The following is a 21,031-nucleotide window of genomic DNA, read 5'->3' as shown; positions in this document are numbered from 1 at the left end:
TGCTCTATTAATATTTGACAATGGAGTAGTAAAGATAGTTTCTTTAGTAAACGGTGTTGGGAAAATTGGACAGGTACCTGCAAAAAAATGAAACTAGACCATCAATTTACACCATACACGAGAATAAACTCAAAATGGATAAAATGTAAGTCATGAAACCACAAAAATCTTAGAAGAAATCATAGGCAGCAAAATCTCAGATATCTCTCTTAGCAATATGTTTACTGATACATCTCCAAGGGCAATGGAAACTAAGGAGAAAATAAACAAATGGGATTACATCAAAATAAAAAGCATCTGCACAGCAAAAGAAACCATCAACAGAATGAAAAGAGAGCCCACTGCATAGGAGAACATATTTGCCAATGATACATCCAATAAGAGGTTAATTTTCAAAATATGTAGGGAACTCATACAATTTAACAAAAGGAAGACAATCCAATTAAAAAATGGGCATAGGACCTAAATAGACACTATTTAGGTGGGCATATAGAAGGCCAAGAAATATATGAAAAAATGCTCAAAGGTACTAATCATCTGAGAGATGCAAATTAAAACAACAATGAGATATCACTGCAAACCTGTCAGAATGGCTTTCATCAACAAATCAACACACAACAAGTGTTGAGGATGTGGAGAAAAGGGAACCTTAGTACACTGCTGGTAGGAATGCAGAATGGTGCAGCCACTGTGGAAAACAGAATGAAGTTTCCTAAAAAAAATTAAATATGGAACTCCCATTTGACCCAGTAATCCCACTTCTGGGAATATATCCTAAGAATCGCGAAACACCAATCAGAAAGAATATATTCTCTCCTATGTTCATAGCAGCGCAGTTTATAATAGCTAAGATTTGGAAACAGCTGAAGTGTCCATCAACAGATGAGTGGATACAAAAACTGTGGTACATTTACACAACGGAATACTAAGTAGATATCCTATATAATAAAAGGCTAATATGCAAATTGTCCCCTTGGGAGTTCGACCATCCAGGAGTTCGACCGCTCACTATGATGTGCGCTGACCACCAGGGGAGGCCCGGAACAAAGGAAGGCCCTGGCAGCTGCCAGCTGGCAGAAGGAAGGCCCTGATCAGCTCTGATCGCTGGCCAGGCCTAGGGACCCTACCCTTGCACGAATTTTGTACACTGGGCCTCTAGTAAGAAAGAAAGAACTCTTACCATTTGCAACAGCATGGATGTACCTGGAGAGTATTATGCTAAGCATCACAGAGAAAGATAAGTATCACATGATCTCACTCATATGTGGAATCTAATGAACAAAATAAACTGATGAATAAAATAGAACCAGAGACGTAGAAGCATGGAACAGACTGATGAATTTCAGAGGAAAGGCAGGGGTAGGAGTTAGGAGGGGAGTGGTTAACCTCAGAACTTATATGCATAACCCATGGACACAGACAACAGAGTGGTGAAGGCCTGGGAGGAGCAGGTATGCAGTGAAGGGGTCAATGGGAAAAACCCCCACAAACGAACGAAGGGGACATCTGTAATACTTTCAACAATAAAGATAAATCTTAAAAAAACGAATAGCTATGCCTAATTCCACCTAACCATCTTAATACATTATGATAATGAAACAATTATATACACAAAACCTCTGATAATTAAAAAAAAAAAAAAAAAGGGGGAATAGTGTGAAGACAAAGTATAAAGATGGAAAATTAGGTTTGGCCTAGACCATGGAAGACTTTTAATGCTTGGCTAGGAAATTTGGACTGGACTACCAAGTGAGTAAGCTATGAGATTGGAATTTTTTTGAGTCCTTGGAATGTCATGATCAGAGTTGAATTATAGGCTATATTATCTAATAATTCATAGGATAAATTGAACTGGGAAAGAAACCAGTGGGCCAAAAAATAAATGTTCTAAGACTTTTTCAGAGAATGAAGACCTAAACTAGGGTAGTGCACATAGGATTGGTGAAGTGTTGCTGAGGTAGATTGGACAGAAATAAACAATTCATTGGATATGAGGAGAGGGATGAATAAAAGATGAAGTTAAGGCTAGACAATTGAGAGAACATGAACTCAGAGCAGGGTTGTTTGTGCACCAGTGTTTATTCCTTTTTTTAAGATTTATCTTTATTGTTGAAAGTATTACAGATGTCCCCTTCGTTCGTTTGTGGGTTTTTTCCCCATTGATCCCTTCACTGCATACCTGCTCCTCCCAGGCCTTCACCACTCTGTTGTCTGTGTCCATGGGTTATGCATATAAATTCTGAGGTTAACCACTCCCCTCCTAACTCCTACCCCTGCCTTTCCTCTGAAATTCATCAGTCTGTTCCATGCTTCTACGTCTCTGGTTCTATTTTATTCATCAGTTTATTTTGTTCATTAGATTCCACATATGAGTGAGATCATGTGATACTTATCTTTCTCTGACTGGCTTATTTTGCTTAGCATAATACTCTCCAGGTACATCCATGCTGTTGCAAATGGTAAGAGTTCTTTCTTTCTTACTAGAGGCCCAGTGCACAAAATTCGTGCAAGGGTAGGGTCCCTAGGCCTGGCCAGCGATCAGAGCTGATCAGGGCCTTCCTTCTGCCAGCTGGCAGCTGCCAGGGCCTTCCTTTGTTCCGGGCCTCCCCCTGGTGGTCAGCGCACATCATAGTGAGCGGTCGAACTCCTGGATGGTCGAACTCCCAAGGGGACAATTTGCATATTAGCCTTTTATTATATAGGATATCTACTTAGTATTCCGTTGTGTAAATGTACCACAGTTTTTGTATCCACTCATCTGTTGATGGACACTTCAGCTGTTTCCAAATCTTAGCTATTATAAACTGCGCTGCTATGAACATAGGAGAGAATATATTCTTTCTGATTGGTGTTTCGCGATTCTTAGGATATATTCCCAGAAGTGGGATTACTGGGTCAAATGGGAGTTCCATATTTAATTTTTTTTAGGAAACTTCATTCTGTTTTCCACAGTGGCTGCACCATTCTGCATTCCTACCAGCAGTGTACTAAGGTTCCCTTTTTTGCACATCCTCAACACTTGTTGTGTGTTGATTTGTTCCTGATTTCTTGGTCTGTGAATATGCTTTCCAGTCAGACCACCTTTGGGGGCCAGGAAGTGGATAGGTTGAAGGCAGAGGATGTTTACCTATGTGCAGAGTCCTTTTAAAAATTGCACACTCATGAGCATATTTGCATCCTTGTGTATATGTTCATGTTGCCAGGGAGTCAGTCTAGTTTGATGAAAAGAACATTGAAAGACTGGGTTTTCTTAGTTTTGTTCTTGCCTAAGGCCACTTAAGCTCCTTGTTGCATTTGCTTTAAGATTCTGTAATCTACAGGTTGTCTAAAAGATTTAAAATAGTTTTTATAATTTTTAATGGATACAAGATTATGTCTTGTTATGTTGGGTTTGAGTTGTCTGTTTTGTGGAACTAAATATAAATGTTCTTGAGTAAGATCTTATGTTTGAACTTTGTAGGCTAGTGTGCCCAGTAATTTGATCCATAAGCAAAAGTTACATAACCCATTTAAAGATTTAGTATTTATTTAGAAGATAGATTACAGTGTATTAGAAACATCATATTAAATATCCCATCAGAAGTAATGGATTACTAGGTATTATGTCAGCTGTTCTAAACGTACAGCTAAGAATTGCTTATTTAGGCTTGATGATATATCATTCTGGGAAAGTCCTTTTTTAACAGGGTACACTGCCACAGAATTTGCCTTTGACCATCTTAGAAATATATTTGACTCTTAAAATTAGTTAATTTGGTTTTACCATTAAAGAAGATTTTCTCCATTGAGTTTTAAAGAAAAAAACTTGACTTAATTGACAGGTTAAAAACAGTATCTTCTCTCTTTTTTTAAAAGCATCTTCTCTTGTCTTTAAAATGTCTCAGTAAGTTTTTGCCCCTTTATTATAAAATATTTTACACAAACAAAAAGAATATGTAGTATCTACATAAATAATAATTTTTAAAACCTGGGAACGCCCACCCAGCAGAAATGGAATATTAAAGCTGCCTGTGTGACCTTGACTGGCCACATATTTCCTCTGCTCTGAGGTACCCACAGTCACACATTTGTGATTATCACTTAAAATAAATGACAACTGATAAACTCTTGTTTTCCTTACAGTTTTATCATTGATATGTCTCTACATACTTTATTGTTTAGTTTTGCATGTTATGGAACTCTATATAAATGGTATCATCTCCTTAAATTTCGTGACTTCCCCCTTCTCCCCCCCACCCCGTGACATTATGTTCGTGTTATCCATACTGGTATATGTAACTTATTTTTAAAAGATTAGCATTTTAAATTACGTGTTTTCTACTTTTAATGTATTTCTGCTCTTTGCATGTTTATCCATTAGGGTTCTTGTGTTTTCCTAAGGAGTCAAATATTTGTGTTTTCTCCCGTTGCTTTTAAGTGTCATCATCCATATATCAAATAATAACAATAATGATAGTGGTAATAATAATAGCAAATATTCTCAAACAGATCTTACTATGAGCCAGGCACTAGTCTAAGTTTTTATTATTTACATATATTATATAATGCTCATGGCAACTTTATGAAGAAGGTACAGTAGAATCCTGATAACTCATATATTAAGTTTAGGGCCTGAGGTACAGTCATTCAATAATTTGTGTGACTATTAGTTGAATGTAAGCAGTCTGGCTCCAGATTCCATGCTCTTAATCATTACATTATTCTAACTCCTATGCAGCCTTTTCTTTTAATTATATTTTCTCCCTTTAACTTTTGAAGATATTAAATGTTTCTGTCACATTCAAAAGGAATGACCCTAGTGTGATGTTCAAATTAATTCTCCTGTATAACACCAATTGCTTAATGTCATGCCTCAGTTTAATTTGCTTCACGGTTAGACCGTGACTTTCTTATACAAGTTCCACCTCCCACCCCCCCCAGTTCTCTGGGATTTACTATTGCTTTTTATTTATAACTAGAGGCCCGGTGCACCACGGATTTGGGCACTGGTGGGGTCCTTCGGCATAGCCAGTGGGGATCAGGCTGAAACCAGCAGTCCAACACTGCCTGCTGCTCTGCCTGCCTCTCCTGCTCACCCTGGCCCCATGGCGCCTGCTGCTGCCACTTGGTAGGCTTGCTGCTGCTCTGCTGCAGTCTCCGGGATGCGGTGGCCAGCCGTGAGCCCTGCGTCTGGCGCCCGTCGGTCAGCTGAGCAGTGCTTCCACTGTTGGAGTGCACTGACCACCCGGGGGCAGCTCCTGCATTGAGCATCTGCCCCCTGGTGGTCAGTGCACGTCATAGTGACCTGTCGAATGGTTGAACGGTCGAATGGTCAAACGGTCACTTACACTTTTATATATATAGACTAGAGGCCCGATGCACGAAATTCGTGCAAGGACCTTGGCCCCGGCCCCCACCTGCCACCGCTGCGGCTGGGGGCCTCTGCCACCTCTGCCTTGGCCCCTACTCAGTGTGGCTTTGTTCGGAAGGAAGGACGTCTGGAAGGATGTCTGATCTAATTAGCATATTATACTTTTATTATTATGGATTAGAAGGGGAAACTATGCCTCTACATTATCCTTTAAAAACTTTTTAGTTTTTTACTTTTGGCCCGTGGTTTGGAATTGTTTCCATCAATTTTTTGTGATAATTTGGACCAGTTTCTTCATATTAAGAAAATGACATCCTCTTTTTTTTTTTTTAATTTGCTCTTTCATCAAGTTTTTAATAAGCTATCATTTTCTTACATGTATACTAGTAACCTTAGGAAGACAAATATTTACTACCAAACATTAAAATACTGTACAATTTATAAAAATGTAATTTTAAGAATTTGGAGTAATAAAGAAGGTATCTATTTCAAATTGATTAAATAAGAAATATTCTATTTTTAAAGAAACTTAACTAGAAAACAAGAAATGTCTAATTTGTCTAAGGAAACACTAAAATCTTTTACTGAAGCCTGAGACCTTACTATTTGTGTTCAAGCCTTCACCTACCTAGTTTTAAATAAACCTTAAAAAAGATTTTCCTGTACATATAAGACTGCTAAACAGAGTACATGACTTGGGGGAAAGGACTATGCTAGAATGTGAAGTTGCGAACAGGGATATGCCTTATTTTTATATCCCCAGGTCCTAGTATAAAACCTAGCTCAAAGTAAAAATGCTCAAGCAATGGTTGTTGCCTTGAACTGAACTAGGCAAACATTCATTTGTACCTGTGCTCCAATTTGCACTCTAATTGAGCTGTAGTTCTTTTCTTGGTCCTTGACCTTAAGTTGAGTAACATTAGGCAATATGCATATACTTCCTACATCAGCCTTTTGACAGGATTCTCAGAACTGAATCTATCAATAGACTGTGAGTCTTTTCTTATGGGATCTGATTCTTATTTCTTGGATAATAGTTAATATCAGTGTACGAAAGTAATGCATTTTCAGTGCAGGATAAATATGTTCAAATGAGTAAAAATGGAATAAAGGCCTTGCTTTTCCAGGTTTTAAGTAACAGATACATAGCATCTTATATTATGACAATTAGCATTTTTAGACACTGAACACAATACACTGTAATACAATGCAAGGTGGTAGGCTCCCATTTTTAGGAACAAAAATAAATTTCACATAAAAAAAGATTTATTTTAAATTCACATAAAGTACATTTAGAATAAATTTTTAGCATTAAAGTATTTAGAAATAACACAGAGAAGCTTTTAAGATGTGTAGTCTGCATCCTGTTCCAAAGCTTTTTCCAATTACTGATCTTCACCTCGTTGGCTTGACATCCTCTTTTAAAAATATATTTGTGTGAACTTAAAAGAATCATTTAATCTTTTTGAGCCTTGGATTTCCCAACTAAGATGTATTTGCTTAGTATAATTATTTTATTAAGCAGACATACGTAATTGCTAATTAGAACTCCCTTTCAGTGTGAAATAACCAAAGGAGATCATGAGGGACAAAAATAAAAAGAAGTTCTTGATAGTGATTGGAAATACTGATTTTCCCAACCCCTCAAAATTATAGAACAAAATACTTTGGTATACAGAGATAAAATCTTTTTGTACCATAACTTCCTTGTATGGCCTTAATTTTTTCCTAAATGGATTAATTTCCTAAAAGATGAATTTTTTATACATTCTGTGACTTTACGATGTCTTCAAGTTTTCCCACGCTCTTGGATAATCTTCCAGTATCTCTTATTTAAATATACTCAAATTTCTCTCAACTTAAAAAAAACACAAAAAGCCTATTCAACTTGCCATCCTCTGTAACCAAGTTATTTTACAAATATTTTTACATCCTTGCTGTCTCTCTTTATCTGTCATCCATCCAAAAATATGTATTTAGCTTGTGTTACATGTCAGGCACTAATTTATCTAATCCCTGGGGATGCAGTATAAACCAGAGAGATGAGGAACTTCCATTCAGTTTGGAAAGAGTGAGGAAAACATTTTGTGGTAGGAGCAAGAGGGAAAATGGTTAGAGTTGAGGGTAAAGGGAGGGTCAGATCATATAGGGTTTTAGACCAGTATGAGGAGTGGAATATTACTCTGTGTGATGGAAGCCCTTAGAGGATTTAGGCAGGCAGTGTCAGGATTTAATTTGCATTTTTAAATAATCACTCTGATCAACCAAAGGACTTGTATGCATGCATATAAGCATAACCAATGGGCACAGACATTAGTGGGGTGAGGGCATGTGTTGGGGGTGGGAGTGACCGGGAGAGGTCAATGGGAGAAAAAGGAGACATATGTAATACTTTAAACAATAAAGAATTAAAAAATAAAATAAAATAAAACAATGATTTCAAGATTTAAAAAAATAATCACTCTGGCTGCTGCTTGGAGATAATGGATTGTAGGGCGTCAGATACCCCCTACAATCCATTTAGGGCTAGTTCAGTGGTTTTGGTAAGAGTTGATAATGGTTTGGATCACAGTGCTGGCAGCAAAATTGATAGATTGCTGATGGATAAGGTATACAAACAAGAACCATCCACACTATTCTATTGAAACTGCTCTGATTGGAGCCACTGATGGTGTCAATATCATTAAACGCAAAGGACTCAATTTGGTCCCTATCTTTCTGACTTCAGGGCATTTAGTACATTGACCACTCACTCCTAGAAATAGTTTTTTCTCTCGGTTTCTAACAGTTTTGTTAGATTTGTGATCTTAGGCAAATTAATTAAATTATCAGTGCTCCAATTTCTTCACTTGTAGATAGTATTGTTTCTACCGCATAGGTTGTTGTAATTATAAATGAGATAATATGTAATTACATTAGCCTGTAACATCATCATCATCATCATCATTGTCATTCTGGGGCAAGATTTTCCTGGACCTCTCCCTTCTCTGGCCATTGCTCCTTCTTGCTAGTTCTTATATGCTAGTTCTTTCTTCTCCAGGTCAACTCTAAATGCTGACGTTCCTTAGGACTCTGACATTTTCTTGATACATTTTACACATTTTATTAGTCTTATTTATTCCATAGCTTCTGTTATATCTGTATAAAATTAATTACCCTAAGTCTACCCAGAAACCCAGTTTTGTTTACTAAGGCATCGTCCTCTATACCCACTTGCCCCTATACCATCTCCATTTGCATGGCTGAATCTTAGGTACCTTCAACATATCAAAAATTGAACTTTTTTTTCGGCCCAAGCTAAAGTCTCCCATCTTGTTCCCTAGTGTAGTGAACGATGTTACCATTTGTGCAGTTGCTTGAGCCATTTCCTACCTTTCAGTTATGGTAATCTTTTTAATTTGCATATCTTATCGTGTTACTCTGCTTAGGTTATGTCCCTTTCTCTTTAGGATGAAGTTTCAAATTCATATACAAGATGAGGCAAAAGTATGTTTACAGTTATTTGTATGGAAAAATAATACAATAATTAATGAATAATAATACAAGAATAAATTGTGTTTTGCATACTCACAACTGTAAACCTACTTTTGCCCCACCCTGTATATGTTCCAAGATTTGCTTCTGCCTACCTTGTTAGCCTACCCCCTCTACTCCTCACGCTGTCCAGCCAACTGCTCTTCTTTCATAACCTCCAATGGGCTATCCTCACGCTAATCTCAGGGCCACTGCTGGTCTCTTTCTTTGTCTGGAATACTTCTCTGATTCTTAATCTGGGCAACACAGACTTTTTACTTAATTCTTAGTTTAAATGTTAAATACAACCTCCAGTCACATGTTCTTATGCTTCCCAAACTAGACTACTCGTGTTATATAAGATGTTTATTCCTTCTTTGTCTCTCTGTGATCTTTATTGCCCTTGTTAATAATACCTTTCTCACTACTATGTATGATTCATGGTGGCAGGGACCATGGCATCTTGTTGCTCACTTCATCCCCAGCATCTATTTGTTAAATAGAGTAGGAGATGAATGCCGCAGAGGTTTGCCCGGTTTGGGGAATGAGAAGCCTTCTATGTGGTATGTGTTCTTCTTAATTTTTCAGGGTGATAAAGGGCAGAAGAGAAAAGTTTAGGTTTACTGTGGTTTTATTATTGGAGAAATTGGGATGTCATCTTCCCCACTGGATGCTGGGGGAGGTGGGGTCCTTATGATACCTTGAGAAAAAGAATTTTCTGAGACTCACACGAGAGGATGAGTGATTTTTATTTGTGTAGAATTACATCCCTGTGTTTCCAAAGTCCCATTCCAGTCATAGAAGAAGTGTAGCTGGGGTTTCAGTAGAGCTAAAAGCAAAGCCAGTGTCCAGAGTTTTCTTACCATGTTGCAGCCGGGTCCACTCAGCATCAGGCTAGTTACAGTTCATGAGTCCATTGTGTGTGAGGGTCCACAAGGCCGTGGGCCACATGGGAGGATGCCCAGAAGCCAAGCGTGAGTCATGAGCCAAGTGTGCCGAGAGGACCAAGAGAGAAAGTTTCTTTGTTTAGGGGATTAAATATCCAAATTTCTCACCCTTGCAGTGGCCATGTCCATTCCGGCCAATGACCTGTTTCCAGATGTGACTGACAAAGTACCCTCCCTCCATCACCCAGACTTACTGCACATGCATCCACCCTCCTCCCTGTCCAGGCCCTTCCCACAGTGATCTGCAGTAAAGGGACCGGTGGCTCCCTGGGAGTGGAATGCTGCAGCTTTCTGGCAAAGCTGCCCAAATGACATGCCTAAATTGTTGGCCTCCCCTTTGCTCTTCTCCAGTTATTAATAACTAGGTTAATAACAACAGTATGAGTTTAACTTTCAGATTCCAGTGGCTTCAGGTAGAGAGGAGGGAAGCAGCATCAGAAATACTGGTACAGGTGGCTGTTTCATGAGTGTTTGTTGCCTTAGGGCTGAAGTTTCTTTTCTTGGATTCCAGTGACATCTAATATTTCTAGGGGAGGGCCCCTGGTATTTTCCAGGTTTGCCTATTTTTTGAAAAGTCAGCCATGGCAGCGCTTTCCAAATCTTTGGTACACTAGGCATGAATATTGCCACCCAACCCCTGGAGGTGTGGCTTCCAATATCAGAAATGCTTGCCACAGTTACCTGTTGGGTCCCATTATACCCTGTGCTAGTTACTAAGCTCCCCATACGTGTGACTTACCTGCTGTCTGGCCTTGGCTGCTTCTAATTAGAACCTAATGGGAATCTGCTAGATTCTCTTTCACTAACTTGCAGGAACAATGTTCACACATGAGATGAGTTGGGATTTGGCTCTTTTTTCAATACATCCTCTCTGCACTATATCTATGGAACTTTTTCAGAGTGGGTCTCTTCATTTTTAGTTTCAACTATTGCATATGTGATTATACCTACCTTTAAACCTCTACCTCACCAGTTTTAGGGACTGAGCTGCAACCCAGGCATATGCCCTGACCAGAAATCCAACCATGATGTTCTGGTTCATAGGTCAGTGCTCAACCACTGAGCCACAATGGCCAAGCAGTCTTAGGGATATTTTAAAAAAATATATATATATTTTTTATTGATTTCAGAGAGGAAGGGAGAGGGAGAGAAAAATAGAAACATCAATGATGAAAAAAAAAAAAAAAAGAAACATCAATGATGAGAGAGAATCATTGATCAGCTGCCTCTTGCATGCCCCCTACTGGGGATTGAGCCTGCAATCCTGGTGGGAATTGAACCCTGATCGCCTGATTCATAGGTCAATGCTCAACCAGTGAGCCACACTGGCTGGGCAGTCTTAGGGATATTTTGATTCAAATGTTATTTGGCTAGAGCCTGTCCTAGTGTCTTTATTTATTTATTTTTTTGTGGATGGGGAAGAATGTACCCATACACATTTTCTGAGCTCTCCCGGTATCTCAGGGAATTACAGGCTGTTATATCACATATTAACACTCCCTTGCAAAACAACATTTAATTAATAAGAGGAATTAATTTTAAAAAGCATAATTAGGAGGCTAGAAAATGCTTTTAGAATAACCTGAATGTAAATACTAGTGTAATTATGGAATGAAAAAAGTTGCTATCATTCTATATGGAAGAAGAACCAAGAAGCAATTTACTGACATTCAGATGACAAATTAGTGTCAGTCACAAGGTTACTACTGGGAATTCAATACCTACAATGCTGTAGATAATTCTAAAGGTCATGATGCAAAATTAGTTTAAGTTCTAGAACAATTTTACTTTTGAGTGAGTGATATGGGCAGTTTTAGTTCAATTGCAACAATATTTTATAACTCCTTTTGAGATGTTTAAATTAGAGTTGACCAAAAGTTTACTTTGTCACATTTCTGTTTTATTAGTACAATTGCTTCATTTGTACATAAGGTTCGCTAACTCTCTATGATTAACTGAAACAGTTAGTTGCAAAACTTGAAATTTTTCTTATTTTGGTCAAAGATAATGATTTTTTTTATAGTCACTAAAATATCATTGCTGAAATAGAAAAGTTAATCTTAAATTGATCTTAGTTTTATCTGTTAGACTGTGATTTTCAACCTTTTTTTATTCCATAGCACACATAAACTATTTACTAAAATTCTGCGACCAAAAAAGAAAAATACATTTTTTTGCTGATCTGACAAAAGTACATTCACACTGATGGCTACTGTTGTGTTGGCTCTTGTCATGTTTTTATTTGACAATCTAAGGGAAAAGAGGTCAGTGCCCTTGACTAAATTGCATGTCAGGTACTGCGTGTTTTAAAAATTCTTGTTGCACATCAGTGTGCCTGCCACGGCACACTGGTTGAAAATCGCTGTGTTTGACAATCACCTCATTATTACCCTTTTCAAAACGAAACTAAACTAAACCCTCCAACATATTCACACACACATACAGTCCCCCTCTCTCTCATTCTCTACCTCTACCTCTACATGATATCTCAGACTTCCTCTTGCTTTTCCTTCTCAGTAAGGGAAGTAAAATTCACTGAACAGTCTACTAGTTACTTTCAAAAATATTATCTCATTTAATCCTTCCAAAACTTAATGAAGTGTAATGAACTATATTATGCAGATAAGGAAACTGATAATCAGAGAAAGTAACTAATTAGCTCAAGATTTATCAGCTGGAGTCAGAATTTGAACCCAGGTCTGACTCTTTCCTGTATAGCACATGCCTAGATACATTATAGGACTCTAGTCCTAGGGTGTGGACTTTAAGCACAGAGATGGGGGACAGAGAGGGAGTGACATTTGAGTTCAGTCCTGTGAAAACATTTGTTGATTCACCTCTGTAAGAGGTGAATGTCACTGACTACTCTCAAGGAGTTTATAAGAGGCATGTATAAACCTAAAACCCCAGCGTGTAATAATGGACATTGAAAGAGAAGTACCAAAGCAGGAAGTAGTATAGAGGAAGAACTGACTCATTTTCTAATGGAAGGGACATGGGGAAAGGTGAGGGGAATAGCTGTATAGAAGTTTTCCACAGGAGATGATATTTAAACTGGGTCTTGAAGGTTAAGATGGAAGAGATTATAAATATGGAATATATGGTGAGGTATGGTGAAGGTAAAAAAGGGGTGTTGGAAATGATAGGTAGTTGACTGTTATCAGAAGAGAATATGTATTTAGTCAACAAGTACTTATTGAGTGCCTACTAAGGGTCAGGCACGGTGTGAAGTACTTGAGAGAAAGAACAAGAGAGTTCATGGAGCATACCAGGGAGTGTTGGGGACTGATGTTATACAAGTAGGAAAAGAAGCAAACCTGTGGGGTAGGAACCTGGTGGAGGGGAGCTATGGGGGGAAAAAAGAGGAACAATTGTAATAATCTGAACAATAAAGATTTATTAAATTAAAAAAAAAGAAGCAAACCTGATAGGTCTTGCTGCCAAAATAGACAGGCTGCATTTTCTCTCGTAGCTGCTAGTGCACAGTGGGAGCACAGGAAGCAGGGCTCTGAGGTGGTAGAGCTGGTCCACAGCGCTCCTGCAGCCGTGTGGAGGGTGGCAAGAGGGGAGTCAGGGCAGGCAGGAAAACCAGTAAGAGCCCAGCACTGTATTCTAGATGAGGGAGGAAAAGGATATGTTAGAAAAATATCTTGGAAATAAAATGGACAGCACTTAGTGTTGATTGGGTATGAGTGGTTAAAATAGAAAATGATTAAAGGGGACTCCCAGGTTTGAGGTTTAGTGGCTGGGTGGATGGGAGTATTTGGATATGATAAAGAGTTTGAGGTACACGTAGAATACTTCAAACTCTTTATCATATCCAAATACTCCCATCATTTCTTTTTAAATCACTATTTAATCACCTAAAATTAGCAGAGAACACCACTGTAGGACAAAGTCAAAAGAGTATTTTGCAAATAGTTTATTTCTTTCACTTTATGATCTTATTCAGGGCTTACCCTCCTAAGTTCAACATGGTATCAAAGTTAGCTGAGAGAGGCCGTTAAGATTTACCTTTCAGTAGATTAGAAGGAGTCTGTTTTCATAAAACATCTCCTTTATCTGTTGTATCATGTACAAGACACAGTGCATACCATCATGAGAATTTTATTTCATAACTTTCTTACTTGTGTAACAAAGTACTGACCTTGGAGGGGAAGGATGCTAAAATTACGATACAAGAGCAAACATTTATTTGCTATTTCAGTGCTAAAATTTTTCTATTCCTAGAATGGTGGCAAAGTTCTTTTTTAAAAAATTTATTGTTATTATCATTTATTTATTTATTTTTATTTTTCTTAATCCTCACCCGAGGATATCTTTCCGTTGATTTTTAGAGAGGGGGGGAGGGAGAGAGAGAGAGAGAGAGAAACATCGATGACACATCTATTGGTTGCCTCCTGCATGCATCCCGAGGCCTGGGAACCAGCAACTGAGGTATGTGCCCTTGACTGGAAATGAACCCGGGACCTTCAGTCTGCAGGCCAGTGCTCTGTCCACTGAGCCAAACTGGCTAGGGCTAAACATTTTATTATTGATTTTAGGTAGAGAGAGAGAGAGAAACATTGATTTGTTGTTCCACTTATTTGTACATTCATTGGTTGATTCTTGTATGTGCCCTAACCAGAAATCGAACATGCAACCTTGGCATATTGGACAGTGCTCTAACCAACTGAGCTTCCCTGCCAGGGATCCACAAAGTTCTAATTTAAAATATTTAAAACATTATATAAGGATACATATTTTTAGGGCTTATATTAAACTCATTAAAAGTAGTATTTTAAGGCTATAGATACTGTAGTTTATAGAATTTAGTCAGACTGCATTAGTGTTTATTTAGATGAAACAGTCTGTTGCGGCACTGCATCTTTTTTGCATGTATAAAGCTCTATTTTTAAAAAAATATTGAGTGCTAGAGAGAGAGGAGGGAGAAGGAAAGAGAAAGAACGATTTGAAAGCAGAACATCAATCAGCTGCCTCCTGCACACCAGGGATCAAGCCCACAACCCAGGCATGTGCCTTGACCAGGGATTGAACCAGCAACCTTTTGGTGCATGCCCAACCAATGGAGTCACACCATCCAGGGCCATAAGCTTCATTTTAATAATAAACCTGCACAAGATTCTTGATACAGGGGAACCTAAGAAGAAAAGCAGCAGTGTCCAATTCCACTCTTCCCCATCTCTGTCTCACTCCTCTGAAATAATGTTTTAAAAATCATTCTTCTGGTAGTTCCCTAATTTTAGTCCATATAGGTAGAGCACTACTTTTTAGCTCATCAATTTCAGGTAACATCCAGTTATGGAAAATAAAGATTTGTCTGCTCTCTCTTCTCTGTTCTGTTTAGTGTTCTATTGTTTTTTAATTGCCATGTTTATTTTTCTAACATTAAATAATATAGTATTTGTTCTTCAACTTTTGATAGGCTACATGCCAAGCTGTTGTGACAAAAAAAGATTTTAAGTAGAGTGACTTCCATAAGTGGAAGTTTATTTGTCTCCCCCATAATAACCAAAGATAGTTGATAGCCCAAGGTTGGATAGCTTTGCCTCATGACCTGTTAAATCTGCCTTCCTCATCAAGTAGCTTTCATCCCATGGTCCAGGTGTACTGCCATTTCCCAGGGGAAGAAGATTAAAGCAAGTGACTCTCTTTAAAGGAGGTGACCTGAAAGATCACACATTGTATTGACTTATATTCCATTGGCCAAAACTGAGTATAATGTTCACAACACAGCAAGGGAGGCTGAGAAATGTAGCTGTATTTTCAGCTAAAATTTCAGAAGTTTCTATTACTAAGACAAGGAAGAATGGATTCTAAAGGTCAACTAGAATTTTCTAGTCTAGTTAGTATCTCTTTATACGATGAGGGTTCTCATACTTTTACCATTTCTTCTGCCTTTCTTTTTGGCCTTCTTTATATTTTACTAGCTATATACATTTTTGTTTTAAATTATGAAATTACTAATGTTTACATTCTGTTCTGAGACCACAGTCAAGTTTTTGTTTCTAACACACACACACACAGACTGTTTACTTATAGATCAAAAAAGTGAACTATTACTCGGTTCCATCTACTTAGGTCCAGGGTCATGATCTCTGGGCCACTGGAAAGGATACACATTTTTCTAGCATAATGACAAATGAATAGTTTTTAAAATAATATTTATAGATGGATTAAAAGCAAGGCATTTATTTCTAAGGTCTGCATCTGCGCACTGACTTATCCTATCTAATAATAGACAAATATGCAAATTGACCACACCTCCAACACACCCACAAGCCCCGCCCACAAGCCCCGCCCACCATCCAATCAGAGTGAGTATGCAAATTAACCCAAACCAAGATGGCTACAGCCACAGAGAGCAAGGTTTCCTAGGTAACAGAGGAAGCCAAGCTTTCCACCTGCCCTGGCCAGGCCTAAGCCTCCACTCAAGCTACAAAGTTTCAATTATAGAAGGTAAACAAATTCAAACAAATGGCGGCAGAATGGAGCTTGAGAGAGCAGGCCAGGGTTGCCACCGGCAACAGGGGAAGCAAAGCTTTCTGCATACCCTGGCCGGGCCCACCCACTTAAGGCAACAAAGTTTCAATTATAACCCCAACACAAATGGCTGCTGGCCTCCTCGGAGGGAGCCCCAGGCTTGGCTCCGCTCCAGGCTACAAAGTTTCAATTGTAGAAGGAAAATAAATTCCAGATACCAGGGCCTCTGCTTGGGTTGCCAGGGGGTGTGGCCGGCCTGCAAACCACCACAGGCCCCTCGCTCAGGCCGCCCCACACCCCAAGGGAACCCCCACCTGATCTGGGACGCCCTTCAGGGCAAACCAGCTGGCCCCTACCCTGTACCAGGCTTCTATCCTATCTAATAAAAGAGTAATATGCAGATTGATCATCACTGCAACACACAATATAGCTGCTCCCATGTGGTCAAAGATCCTGCCCCCATGTGGACACAAGATGGCCACCACAAGATGGCCAGCAGGAGAGGGCAGTTGGGAGGCACCTGGCCTGCAAGGGAGGGCAGTTGAGAGGGACCAAGCCTGCAAGGGAGGGCAGTTGGAGGTGATCAACCCTGCAGGAGAGGGCAGTTAGGGGTGACCAGGCCGGAAGAGGAGGGAAGTTGGGGGCAAACAGGCTGGCAGCAGAGTGGTTAGGGAGTGATCAGGCTGGCAGGCAGAAGCGGCTAGGGGCAATCAGGAAGACAGGCAGGCAAGCAGTTGGGAGCCAGCAGTCCTGGATTGTGAGAGGGATGTCTGACTGCCCATTTAGGGATCCGACTGCCCACCGGGATCGGGCCTAAACGGGCAGTCGGACATCCCTCGAGGGGTCTCATATTGGAGAGGATACAGGCTGGGCTGAGGGACAACCCCCCTCCATGCACAAATTTCGTGCACCGAGCCTCTAGTCTTGTTAGATAAATAAGAGAAGATGCAGTGAATGTGGTTAGTTTCCAGGGAGCTTTCAGTCACTTCAGGAAATGAGATCTTTGTATTCAGTCATTTTATTGTGACCAGGAACTACTCAGTCAGTTTTACAGATGAGTGAAATCTTAGTTCTTGAAGGGCTTGGACCAGTTTGTAAGTGCCAGTTGATGCAAGGCAAAGTAATTCTCTCCTAGCCCTTGATGTCTCAGTATGAGAGGAGAGCAATATCTTCAGGCCAAGGTAATGAAATATTTAGGAATAGAAGGGATGACTAATGAGAGACTCTGGGCTCTTCAAGGTGGTCTCATTGTCTTTGGCAAAGGAGTTCTCATCATTTCAGACCCCGTTGTTTTTCCCAAACAAGGACAGCAATGTGGGACACGAATTCCTGCGCTTGAGGAATTTATAATGAAGTAGAAGAGATTAAAATAGACTTTAGTTCAAATCCAGCTCTGTCATCTACTAACCTCACATGACCTCAAACAAGCTATTTTATGAACCTTAGTTTCTTCTGGAACACACAATCCCCAAATCCCAATGGCTTAAAACACTGAAAATTTATTTCTTGCTTGCAATGCATGTTCATCATCTGTTAGATGGGAACTCTGCTTGATGTCTCCTTGCTCCAGGGTCATGGTTAATGGAGCAGCCACCATCTAATTATAGAACATTGCTGGTCACTGTTGGAGCGGGAAAGGAAGACCTGGAGAGTCTCACATCAACAACTGATGTACTCTGGCTCAGAAGTGACACCCATTATCATTTCTGTTCACAACTTAGTGCTCAGAACTAGTGACATGGTCTCACTCAACCACAGGGGGTTGGCCAGGAGATACATTCTTGCCATGTGCCTGGAAAATGGAGAGCCAGAAATATTGGGAAAATAGTACTAAGACTACTATATATAGGAATGCCTAGCTCAGGGTTGATGTGAGGATTAAATAATATTATATGCACACATACACAGTCACCTAGTGCAGGTGCTCAAAATTGACTATTGTGGGATCCCCTTTCCACATCCTGCGTGGTTCAGGGTTCCGGTTCAGAGTTCGAGTTCTGGAAAAGGGCCGCACACAAATGAAAAGAGACTTGGAGAAATTTGGCGATATGGGGGGCCAGGCGGTAGTCCCACTCTAGTGGGAGAACTACTGACTGCTCTGGCCCTGCCATCCCTTTTATTGAGGCTATGGGGAAAACACCTTAGGCAGGAAATAACAGAAATTTACACATGGCCCTTAGGCAGGAAATAACAGAAATTTACACATAGCCCTTAGGCAGGAAATAACAGAAATTTACATAGGACAAACAGAGGTGGAGGCTGCTTCAGCTAACAATGTCTCAACTAAAGGGTGAGTGGTTAGAGCAATTAAGGTTGTTGACCAGCCTTCCTGGCTTCCTGTCAACATCTCTCTTTTAGTGAAACTGATTTGTTTCCGGCAGACTATCATTAGCAGTATCATAGTAAGATGTACACTTGGAAAATATTTGAATAACAATATTAAGTGCATTGTACATTAGAACATAAGTGTGCAAATGCAAGTCAATATATATTTTTTAATAAATCTTTATTGTTCAGATTATTACAGTTGTTCCTTTTCCCCCCCATAGCTCCCCTCCACCTGGTTCCCACCGCACCCCATGCCCTTACCCCCCGCCCCCACTGTTCTCATCCATAGGTGTAAGATTTTTGTCTAATCTCTTCCAGCACCCCCTAAACCCCTACCCCCCAAGAATTTTCAGTCCACTCCCTTTCTATGCCCCTGATTGTATTATATTCACCAGTTTATTCTGTTCATCAGATTTTTTATTCACTTGATTTTTAGATTCACTTGTTGATAGATATGTATTTGTTGTCACTTTGTTGATCATAATTTTTATCTTTACCTTTTTCTTCTTCTTCCTATTCTTAAAGAATACCCTTCAGCATTTCATATAATACTGGTTTGGTGGTGGTGAACTCCTTTAGCTTTTTCTTATCTGTGAAGTTCTTTATCTGACCTTCAATTCTAAATGATAGCTTTGCTGGGTAGAGTAATCTTGGTTGCAGGTTCTTGCTATTCATCACTTTGATTATCTCTTGCCACTCCCTTCTGGCCTGCATCGTTTCTGTTGAGAAATCAGCTGACAATCATATGGGTACTCCCTTGTAGGTAACTAACTGTTTTTCTCTTGCTGCTTTTAATATTCTCTTTGTCTTTTGTCCTTGGCATTTTAATTATGATGTGTCTTGGTGTGGTCCTTTTTGGATTCCTTTTGTTTGGGGTTCTCTGCACTTCTTGGACTTGTAAGTCTATTTCTTTCACCAGGTGGGGGAAGTTTTCTGTCATTATTTCTTCAAATAGGTTTTCAATATCTTGTTCTCTCTCTTCTTCTGACACCCCCATAATTCGGATGTTGGTACACTTGAAGTTGTCCCAGAGGCTCCTTGCACTATTTTCAAAGTTTTGGATTCTTTTTGCTTTTTGCTTTTCCGGTTGGGTGTTTTTTGCTTCTTCGTATTTCAAATCTTTGACTTGATTCTTGGGATCCTCTAGTCTGCTGTTAGATCTCTGTATATTATTCTTTATTTCAGTCAGTGAATGCTTAATTTCTGATTGGCCCTTTTTCATATCCTTGAGGGTCTCACTAAATTTCTCGGAGGTTTCTAGAAGATTCTTGAGTAACCTTATAACCATGGTTTTGAACTCTATATCCAGTAGTTTGCTTGCCTCCATTTCTTTCATTTGTGACCTGTTTCTTTGTCTCCACATTTTGGCTGCTTCCATGTGTTGTTAGAGTGGCCTTGTGTGCTAGGTGTCCTATAGGGCCCAGTGGCTCAGCCTCCCAATTACCTGGGGTGTACACTCTTGGTGCAGCCCTTTGTGGGCTGTGTGCACAGTCTTGTTGTAGTTAAGCCTTGATTGCTGTTGGTATCACTGGGAGGAATTGACCTCCAGGCCAATTGGCTGTGAGGACCAGTTATGTCTACAATGGGAGAACTACTGTGCTGGAGACACCCTTATGGGGCAGGACTTGCTTCAGTGGGGCTTTGGTGCTCACTGAGTCTGCCCCTTGAGTGTGTCGCTTATGGATGTGAAGAGTTGTAATCTGGTATGGTCTCACTCTGACCACTGGGTACACTGGCTCTTGGATCTCCAAGGAGGTGCAAAGTCAACCACTGCCTAAGGCCACCCAGCAGGAGCTACAGAGAGATCTGCAGATTCCTCCTCTTAGTTTGGGGTTTGGAAGTGCCCAGATGAGGCCCAGCTGTGAAACAATGCACGGTGCTGCTGCAGGGCCTTATGCCTTCTTTTGGAAGCTCTGGGGATCTCTGACCCAGGTGCAGTTTGACAGGTTTTAGGAGACAGGACAGGCCATTCATATGCAAAAGCCTCTGTGCACAGCTTGGGTGGGGTTGTAAATTGGGTGGGGCAATGTCTCAGGGAATCACCAGGGCAGAGTAAACAGCAATGGCTGCCAGTCAGCCCTGCCCCAGAGAGGTCCCTGGGTCTCTGTGTCCTGCAGTCCTGTGCAAGAACAATGATAGCTGCGAGCACCTCTGAGAGAAAGCCATCCTCACGTTCCGTCCCGATGCCAGACAGTCCAGTTTCTTCCCATATGAGTCTGGGTCCCCAGAGTCTTGCCCGGAACTGGAGTTCAGAGCAATTGGGAGCTCGTAGCTCCCTCCTGATTGAAAAAAACACAGTGCACCCATTTGCCAGCTTGTTTCGCACGCTCCTCTGTACCTCCTCACTTCTGCACCACTGCACCTCCTACCAGTCTCAGTGCGCTTTTTTCTTTCCTTATAGTTGTAGAAC

At 40.1% G+C, this 21,031-nt stretch overlaps 1 protein-coding gene across 4 annotated transcripts in view; it reads left to right on the top strand.

Moving 5' to 3' along the window:
- The window catches only part of LOC103292564 (methionine-R-sulfoxide reductase B3), a 298,232-nt gene that overhangs the window by 123,539 nt on the left and 153,662 nt on the right, over nucleotides 1-21,031 (top strand). Inside the window, exon 2 of one of the 4 annotated variants that reach the window (XM_054718891.1) lies at nucleotides 14,945-15,007. The exons of the other annotated variants lie outside the window; for them this stretch is intronic. Coding sequence (XP_054574866.1) covers nucleotides 14,945-15,007 — 63 coding nt within the window. The remainder of the gene's footprint in view (nucleotides 1-14,944; nucleotides 15,008-21,031) is intronic. 4 annotated transcript variants of the gene reach the window in all.

This window comes from Eptesicus fuscus, chromosome 7, assembly GCF_027574615.1.
Source record: "Eptesicus fuscus isolate TK198812 chromosome 7, DD_ASM_mEF_20220401, whole genome shotgun sequence".
Classification (NCBI taxonomy): domain Eukaryota; kingdom Metazoa; phylum Chordata; class Mammalia; order Chiroptera; family Vespertilionidae; genus Eptesicus; species Eptesicus fuscus.
This window is presented reverse-complemented; position numbering and strand designations above follow the sequence as displayed.